Consider the following 9934-nt stretch of genomic DNA (forward strand, 5'->3'; position numbering starts at 1 on the left):
GGCTGGGTAAGTGGTTTCAGTGGACGCTTAATTGACATGTCACCTCTTAAGCATAAATGTATGTGAAATGTGTCTCCCTACTCAACATGTATTGCAATGAAGACACACTTCGTTTCTGGGAAACATTATAAAGCATTTTAAAGCAAAATAGCACAGCCCCTCTAGTTCCCTTTGTTATTTTTTTTATTTCCGATTTGTTGTTCGTTTTTAGGAATTTACAAAACGCTCCTTAATACAAATTGCTTATTAAAACAGAAACAGCCTTGAGTCACAATGTATCGTATGGTGTCACCTTTAAGCATGATACTTTTCATAATGTCTGCGTAGGAAATCTCCCCAAACCATCTTCAATAGGATATCGCTCCACCGCATGACCCATAAGCGTGCTGTCCACATTTTCCATTTTAATCTTTGAAGGGGCTGGGGGACCGTGCTTTGCGTAAACTCGTTCCAACAAATTAATCAGTTGAAGGAAGATAACAATTTATTAAAAAGCGTAAGTGATTTCAGTCCGTGAGAAATCTTCTATAAAATCGACATTTTTTTTTGAGAGAAGATACTCATTTGTTGCATTAAGCAGGCGAATGTGTTCAATACTGAAAGCTGTTTATTACAATTAACATCAACCAATGAAAATGTATACATCACCCAAGAACAGTACTGACAATATTACATCCGACCCTTTGATAATTAAAAGAATTTCGAGAAAGCATTATAATAGCATGCACAATGTTTCTCCGTTTCGATTTACAACCAGAAATACCAAAATGTCGCCTGTGGGCTCGAAGGGTTTGCGAATTTAGACTCAAAATGCCTTAACATTGATAATCCCTGTGATAAGAATGTCGCTTATAATCATCATAACCAAGTCTCCACATTACAAATGGATATCAAATTAATTATACACTTAGAATCGCAGTATACAGACATAGCGCTGCGTTTGATCTCCGAAAAAAAACTTAAATTTATTGGTCAGCTCGACTGTGCAATGGCCTGTCCTAACCACATCCTAATTCTTTCAAAGTCCAGCGCATTCTTTATCTTCTCTCTACATGTATGTCCACTGATAGCTTAAAAGTAAAAAATATACAACACGTTGCGTCCTACATTAGCTTAAACATTCAAGCAAATGACATTTTGGAGTCTTATTGTAGTTATGTATCTGAGTAAAGTTTTAGGATATTTAATTGTGTGTTAATATAGTCTTTGTCTTCACTGATGTTGAATTCCGATCAACCTTCCCCCTTCTTAAAATACCTAGGGAATTTTCAAACGTCGGGAAGTGTGGCTGTAATGCCCCAAGATTTGTTCTCCCTGAAAGAAATCATAGTAACAGTTTATTAAACTACAGAGCAACCTGTCCTTTCGGGGTCTTTTTGTTATGTTTTTACATGGAAAATATTTCTAACGTTTCTTGAAAAAACTATTTTGAAAAATGTAAATTTACATTGTTTGGACTTTGACTGTTTTGGCATTAGTTTTCCCTGAATTTGTATAGTTTCCTGTTGAGTTAGCTTCCCCTTTTTTAAAAAAAAACTTGTGGCGTCCCTACCCTACTGGAGCGAGTATTTAAATTCTAATCCATTTTGGGTGTCTCTTATCAACAACCTGACCTTACTTGCACACTTTCTTCCTGATTATATACAGTCGTGTTTCTTTCGCTATGTAAAGCACAGTTTGTTTCCTATGTTTTTGTCCCTGAAACATCTTTCATTTATTTCAAATAAGTGGCCATTTTAGAGTCGTAAATAGACAATTGAAAAAATAGAGATCGTTGAAAAGTAATGCTGGTACAAACATACAATCTATAACTTCAGAAAGAAGCTTCGTGTGTTGTGTTTTCATTCATTCCAGGCACTTTTTATAACATTAGTGCTTTCTGCTTGAACGGATAAAATGTTTAGATCCTGATTTATTTATTTTAAATGGTGTAATGTCTCTACATCCACTTTTTGTATTATTACCGAATTTTTCTGGTTCAAACGAGTTTCACACGTAAGGTCACTCGTCCATACACAATTCACATAGACACAGCATGAGGAACTTATTTGATTTCATAATATAAACGCCGCATGAAATAAGGCTAAACTGAAAACGATCAAACAAACTGTTTTAATCACACAATTTTAATAAGATATCACAAACGTTTGGTCCATAAATATTTAAGGGGAGAACGCTCCTGTACAGTGTATTCATTTTAAAACAAAGTAACATCCACAATCTCATTAAACCACTTACTGTACTAATCATAAACACGAAGATCAACAGAAGAACCTCGAACGTACTTTTCAGCACTTAACATCGGGAATACCAACTACTCTAGTGAGACAGTGTTCATATTTGCCTTCGAGGACAAATGCAAATGCCGTTTTTAACAGTTTTCCCAAAAAAAGGTTTTCAGAAAAAGAGGTAACAATACAAAACTTGTGAGGTGTCAGAAGGGCATTGATTTTCTCTCTCTCTCTCTCTCTCTCTCTCTCTCTCTCTCTCTCTCTCTCTCTCTCTCTCGCTCTCTCTCTCTCTCTCTCTCTCTCGCTCTCTCTCTCTCTCTCTCTCTCTCTCTCTCTCTCTCTCTCTCTCTCTCTCTCTCTCTCTCTCTCTCTCTCTCTCTCTCTCTCTCTCTCTCTTTCTCTCTCTCCAAACAAGGGAAACACGAATCTACACCACGTCACAGACTTTCTTCAGAAATATCATAAGGCACATGATAAAGCTGTGATGGATCCCGCTTGGTTAAAAGAAGATCCTGTACCATGTTCCGCTCTTCCAAAGAACGGTATATTTTATAATCTTGGCGAGTTTTATTTATTAATGTTGGTACCGGTACATATGACAATAACGCATAGGCTGAACAGATGTTCACTGGTGAGTGCGCATGGGATTGGCTCTATTAAAACTCGGCTCATTTTCTTATTAATCTCTCTCTCTCCCTACGACAACCCTGCAGTTGCAGAGGCATCCTTAATAATGATGAGCACGTTCAGCACGAGGGAAGAGAAAAGAATGTTTACATGACCAGTGTGGAGGGAAACTTAAAATCTAAGATTGATGGATCTTTAAATTTTTAAACTGGAAGCCTTAAGGAAGATATTATTGGAAATGGAATTATATTCCAGCATGCGCAGTCACCACTGCACAGTCCATTGACATTTTTTGTAAACTGTTTTTTTTCTACTGTTGTAAACTAGAATTCGTCAATAAACAAAAAATATATATATTCATATCAGTTATTTAACAAAATCATCCTACACAACAACAGGACTTGTTTTTGTTTACTTCCCAGGGATTTTTGTTCTGTTGTAAAGGAATCTGCTAAAAATATTAGAAAAGGTTCGTTAAGGTAGTTTGTGACGGACTCCCGGATTCGTGCACGTCCAGGTTAGTGGTCACAGACGTCACTACTGACAGAGTGGGATTGGTCAAGTCTGTTAAAGTGGTCGAAGTGCTGCTTGGACTTAGAGCGGCGCCGGACCTGTCTGCTGGGGGCGGGGCGGGCAGTGCAGTGCCGTCAGGTTTATCAACACCCCCATTCTCCTGTCGCAAAAGGTTCCTTCTGAATTTGGCTCTTGCGTTTTGAAACCAAACCTGCAAACCAATCCCATGTAATCTTTTTACCGATTTTTTGATGCTATTATCTAATCACAAACCACAAATTATTGCTTTATATAGATAAATAGATAGATAGATATATAGATAAATTATTTAAACAGCTAAAACTAACAATTAACTAGATCAGCATTAAATGGATTGGGGCTGCTGATTGTGACAATGCAAACAGAAACTGGTAACATTTAATATCATTGATTCGCCTAGACAATGCTAGTTATGTTTATAACAATTGAACACAAATCAACTTGTTACCTAACGAGTAAAGAACTAAAAATATAGAATGAGTTTATTCGAGTCGTATGTTGCATCCACCATCATTGCAATGTTAGTGTGTGATGAAGTGGTGAAAAGCTCTCCAGAGTGCTTCTACAACACCCCCTCCCCCCACACACACACGCACCCCTCGGCCCCTCTCAGTTCCACAGCCCATCAAGTGATCCGGGGCGCTACCGCAAAGTTAATCAATCCGGGCATTGGAACTAATCAGTAGCTCCCACTTCTTAGCTGTCATACTTGAGTTGATTTTGTGATAATGGTCTGTCAGCAGCTACTTCCCATTGCTCATATATGTATATCGTGCTATTAGATCCTACAATTATTTAATTTTCAGATATTAATTAACAATGAATAGCGTGCGCCGTTGGAAATGTATTTCATTCTAATGGTTAGCAAGTTTGGAGAATTATCATTTTAGGTATGTTCTGAGGTATAACTATTCCGAATTATGTATTCAAAGCCAAAGTATTGACGTGTTTACTATATCTTGATATTCAGGAGTCTATTTCTCGGGGTGATCAAAACCAATCAAGGTGCTTACAATCTGGGACGGAAAGGAACACTGGTGTTACCAACCTTAACATAAATTTAAGAGTGGATGAAACATAGACAATGACTCTCAATTGTAAACCTTTGTGGTATACCACCCCCACAACTGTTCTTTTTTCCCCAAATTATTTGTCTCTATTAATTATTACTCTGTTCATGTGTCAGTGCTTTGAACTGAGAGCGTTCTCTCATTGGTAGCTATAGAAAATTAAGGAGAGATGGGGTAATAGGGCTTAAATCTTGATTATAAATACGAATGTCTCTTACCTGCAAAACTCTTTTGGTGAGCCCAGTTTTCTGAGCAAGTTGCTTTAAATCTTTCGCATCAGGGTTGTGATTTATGGCGAAATAGGACTTCATGGTGCGAAGCTGGTGGTGTTTGAAGGATGTGCGCATGCGCTTGGTTTTCTGGGTTGGTGGGTACGATTGCTGTTCCCTGTCCAAATGGTCAGCGTCGTTTTCGTTGCACCCTAGGATTCACAAATACAACCATGCTGTGTATTAATTACCTCTCACACCGAGAATTGCATATGCTACTCGTGTGCACGTTCTTTCGTATGCTCCTCTTCACTAGATGGCGCTAATCCCTTATCCCTGAAAATTGTGTTTCAATATAATGATACAATTGTTATCGCTATCAGTTGTAATACAGCTTCTGTTAGCTCCACAATAGCTCGATTTTCTTAAAGCAGCCTACTGTTCTACTTATAAAAATGCTATCAAGCCCCCGAACTTTTTTACATTTTGAAAAGTTCTCCTTAAAATATTATATTACAAATAATGTTAACGCAAAAGGCGATAGCCTTGTTCTTGTGTGAAGTAACATGTTTGATACTAAACCCCTGGGAGGAATCAATTTCGTTAAGTACGTTTGCAGCAGTTAATTTAACTGAGTGCGTCCACCACTGATAAGTTTTGCTAGGGCAATTGTAACTACCAATCGCAAAGTATTTACCACAACGTGTGTTGTATTTATTAATCCAACTAGTTCGGCGTTACTTCTAGTAAATGCAAGAAGATGCCTTGTTTAGAATTTGAAAGGCGTTTCCTAGCCATTATGTTGTTGTAATCAATAAAACCTTATTTTAAAAACACATACCTTTCTAACTATATTTGCCACAAGTCAAAAGCTTATTACTTTTTTAGTAAATGGGTAGAATTATTGATGTTAACTCACTTTCTATGTGACTATTTTATATTTGTCGTTTAGGTATAATTTCAGTGTGATGGCCGTCTACCCAGTTTGCGCAAGGGTGATTTCGACATTAATCTTAATATTTTAGATTATTGTCTCTAGAAGGGCGTAAGTAATTAGTTCAGCAGGGATACCTTTCTAGTTAGAGAAATACCAGGTGCAGTTTCATTTTTTAAAAACTCTTAAAGTTACTAACTTTTTGTTTTGAGGGAAACTATATCTGTAGATTATATCTAAATGAATTCAAACACTGTACTCAGGAACTCAACAGAGTTTTCCGTCCCTGTGAATCGCACGAATCTCATTAAGCAGTTATTAAGCAGTTTATGAGATGAATCTTAGCGCATCTTCATTTTCATTGGATAGAAAATAACATGCGTGATAAGTGGTTCGAATTTTCAATTACAGTACGTATGCAGAAATTAGTACCAACTACTGAACAACATTCTGATTGTATTAGGTATCTTCAAATCCATCTTTAAAAGTAATTATAATCTGCTACCATGTCATCGTTAAAAAGCTCATATGAATATTATAATTGTCATACGAAGTGGACAGTGAGTTCTACCCGAAGTGAATAAAAAACACTTCTTCCTGGCAAGAAAGCTTCAATACGAAAATAACGAATATTTAAAAGGATATATTATTTTACTTTAGTCGAAAATGAATGCTGACGGCAAAGGAATATATATATATGTAAGGGCCAGGGTACTTCAAGTTACAGCGCATTTTGAGCTCGCAGGGGTGATTTATGCGTGACTGGAAACCAGGGATTCCTATGTCACGTCTAATTAACACAAAACAATTAACCTCCAGATTACGTGATTCTTCTTCCATTCATTTGAACATCAAACTCTAGCGTGCGCGCCAAACTGCTTTGAAGAAAAATCGCAATTAAGAAATATCTACAAAGGACACAATGAACTAGTATATAATTGGGTTCAGTGTGTGGAACGTCTACAAAATGTTCGTTTATTTTTTTTTGTCGAAATTTATGAAATTATGTTCAGTTGCATTCACGAAAAATCGAAATGCGCACAACGATTTCTGACCCACCAAACGCGAAAAAAAAAGAACAAGATTCCATCGGTTAAAGAAAACAAATCCCTCGGAGGTTTGCCAGAAAGAAACTGATACGGATAACACGGGTTCCACTTAAAGGATTTTTTTTCACGAGGTATTTGCATAATACGAACTATATAAATGAAGCATTTCTAAATTGTTCTTTGGCAGTAGGTTGTAAGTTAGAAGTGGACGTTTGAGATGTTATCTGTTGATTTGCGAACTCATTGGAAACATTACTCTGGTAGTATGTGTTTAGGTAATTTTAAAAGTTGAAAGGATTTTTGACGTGTGCTAGCTGTATTATGAGCAAATTGGCAGCTGGTATTTTCCACAATATTTAACGCGTTTTCATTATTATTTTTAACACAATATTTTCTTTACAAACAGCTTCCCCACCTTGGTTATAAGTTGGGATATCAACTCCTAGGGCAGGACTCTTTCTTTTCCTGGGCCGTCCTTTCTGAACGGTGCCGGTTCCGTTGAAGTAAGGCAAACCGAGCCCCCCGCTCTTTGCAGCAAGCTCCGTGTAGTTCAATTGCGTGTGATAGTCTCCTTGCACCAGGGACTCGAAGTGAACTCTGCAGTAAACCAAATTATCTTTCATGCCAAAGTGATCGCCTGTGGTTAATGTTTTGTTGCAAGTTGTACACGTGAAACAACTCAAATGATAAACTGAGTCCCTGGCTCGCATAACCATTTCAGAGGCAGATATTCCGAGGTGGCAGCGGGAACAGCGTTGCACAGAAAATCTCCTGCAAAAACAAAGGACACAACCTTTAGAAATAGATGCCTTTCTGCACCGGATGAAAATTCACGTCCAAGCTCAAAACTGTCGAGGAACAATTCGTCGTACGTTATTGTATTTCTGATTAATTAGTATTTAAACACGACTTTCGGCTTTTTTATGGTCTACACGAACTCGAGTTCTTTTTACAGAAGTTCAGCAAATTCGTCCTGTTTTATAAATCAGGAGTTCTTTTTCATCTTGTTAAATCCTGCCTGTACGATGTTGTTCTGTGCACGCGTGCATCCATGCCTATATGTGCCCGTGTTGGTAAACGGATTGAATAACAAATTAACCAGTTATTAGCTAACTTGGGGGCATGGATTTCCCACACTACTTGGAGAATTTCCTCTTTTGTGTTCACCAAATTTTTACAGTTAACTTCAAAAATCCGACTGATCCAATCAGACAAAACATCAGATTACGAAACAAATGTTGACTGATTTCATTTCAATTTTAGTAAAATCATTTTTATGAACTATAAAGTAAAATTAGTTCCATGGTTGCCTCCTCACATAATTAAAACAGGTACTCATTTATGCCTGCTGACGTTTGTTGTAACACTCTACTGACCCCAGATTTTTTTTTCATTATTGTAAGGCTTAAACTCTCCACAACAGGCAAACGTACAGTTATGGCCGCATAATTAGTAAACAAAAAGCAGAGTTGCGATTGACATAGTCGCTTTCTTCCCATGGGCCTACAACAAAGGAAGTAAAACGCACAGCTTCCCCGTCAATCCGACGCAATTATTTCACGTCTGTTTTAACGGCAAATCCCGATTAACGCGGCTGTCTACTGACGGTCGCGCCAACTTCCGAATCTGTTTAAATACAAAGAAACAACGAACTGTCTTTATACGCGAATTTTAACACCGAACTGGTTAGTATTTCGCTGGAAAATAAATACGGCTTTACTGCAATTCAACAAAGAAAGCCGGACCCTAATGTGATCGGGTTAAGTCGAGCGTTAGTAATCTTCACGTGCAGAACAATTTGCACGGTTCATTTTCGGAATCTGAAAGAGGTGTGTCTGATTACCTGTAGTAATCCTCCTTGCAGTAAATGCTGCCGTCCTTGGCGAAGCAAGTTAATTCCGACTCCAGAGCGAGTTTACATTCACAGCACTTTAGACATCTTAGATGCCACTGTTTGTCTACAGCCAGCAGGTAATACCTATCAGCTATTTTACCACCGCAGCCGGCGCACAAGGCAGGTTTATCCGAATTAATAGAAGGCATGGTCTGGAAGCAGAGATTTTAAAAGCCGGTTAATGTCAAGTTGAAACGTCACCACAAATAAATGTGTAGAAAAGACTGATAAAGAGTAAGCGAATGCCATCAGGATGATTCCAACTATTGTATAAAAGACTGAAGTAAACCAGTATATTTTATATTCCATTTACTCTATCCACTGTTTCGCCGTTAAGCTTCACAAGTTATCCTATTTTAAATTGTACAACACAGGATAAAGTAAACGTTGCTCTGCTAAATCTTTTAGGCGGAATTCGCAATCATTCAAACAGATCTTACTGGCGGGCATTTGAGTAAAGTGTACTTTTCTTTTGCGAATCTCTATTAGTGTAAATACAATTTTCCATTCGGCATTAATAAAAGTTAAATAGGCCAGTGTATTGATGCTTAATTGATGGGTTATAAAGCTATTAAAACTATGTTGTGGAATCACCCTATTGAGTAAGTACCTACATATTTTCACAAAGCGACTGATTATCTGCATATTTTTCTGCTATAATTTTATTCTGTATATGTATCTTTAGTCACAAGAGCAAATTGTCCAGCAGACACAAAGATCCTTTTTTGTAGCTGCGAAGTGTTAATGCCACAACGTTCTGTAAATGTCACTGAAATATTTTCAAAACAAAAATGCACTTAACCGAGTCTCTTAACACGGAAACACTTCAGAAGCGAAGAAACAAATTAGTTGTCCGTGTTTAAAAAAAACACAAATCCGATCTAGTTGCTGTTTTCGCTCTTACCGCTTCTCTTCCGTTCATCTGGACTCCTTTAGCCAGACGGGACTCCGACTTGGATCTCCTTTCCATTTCCTCCATGATTCCCTGGATCTCTCCCCCAGAGATTCCGTGAAAAAGCATTGCTGATTGACGGAAAGTACACGTGTCTTCCACGGACCTGGCTCTTAGTACTTCCATACAGACCCCGACTTAAACCATGGGACAAACTGCCACAAGACAATTAAAACAAAAAATATATAAACTGACAGTCTCGAACGGGGAGAATACAACACGTCAAAGTCCTCGGCAGGCGGGGAATCTGGTCAGCACTAGCTGTTGCGGGGGACCGTACAATGCCAAGGTTTATGAGAGAGGTCGTCCCTATAGACTGGTTTTAAATAACGGGTAAACAAGGATGTTAGGGTGATTTTAGCAGCATTCCCCTGACTCCTCAGCTCCAGTCCTTGCTGATCCGATTGTAGCTCACT

General features: G+C 38.0%; 1 protein-coding gene across 2 annotated transcripts; it reads right to left on the minus strand.

The window, feature by feature from the left end:
* Positions 1-1242: 1242 nt before the first annotated feature.
* On the minus strand, positions 1243-9669 carry lhx9 (LIM homeobox 9). 2 transcript variants are annotated; one of them, XM_059983631.1, is made up of 5 exons: positions 9471-9644; positions 8516-8718; positions 7088-7443; positions 4699-4901; positions 1243-1314 (listed from the first exon to the last, which is right to left on the minus strand). In XM_059983631.1, the coding sequence occupies exons 1-5, from the start codon at positions 9642-9644 to the stop codon at positions 1258-1260; spliced, it is 993 nt and encodes a 330-aa protein (XP_059839614.1). In that variant the 3' UTR covers positions 1243-1257. The 2 variants fall into 2 exon arrangements, with proteins under 2 accessions (XP_059839614.1, XP_059839615.1); XM_059983632.1 differs by lacking the exon at positions 1243-1314 and adding an exon at positions 3319-3582 and having other exon boundaries at positions 9471-9669.
* Positions 9670-9934: the final 265 nt, after the last annotated feature.

Source organism: Hypanus sabinus, chromosome 11 (genome assembly GCF_030144855.1).
Source record: "Hypanus sabinus isolate sHypSab1 chromosome 11, sHypSab1.hap1, whole genome shotgun sequence".
Taxonomy (NCBI): domain Eukaryota; kingdom Metazoa; phylum Chordata; class Chondrichthyes; order Myliobatiformes; family Dasyatidae; genus Hypanus; species Hypanus sabinus.

Excerpts from the sequence above, each read along its gene's own strand:
- lhx9 (XM_059983632.1), bottom strand. The coding sequence starts at position 9,644 with ATGGAAGTACTAAGAGCCAGGTCCGTGGAAGACACGTGTACTTTCCGT. Across the intron at positions 8,719-9,470 it reads AGATGAACGGAAGAGAAGCG|ACCATGCCTTCTATTAATTC; the intron begins GTAAGAGCGAAA and ends CTCTGCTTCCAG. Across the intron at positions 7,444-8,515 it reads TGCAAGGAGGATTACTACAG|GAGATTTTCTGTGCAACGCT; the intron begins GTAATCAGACAC and ends TTGTTTTTGCAG.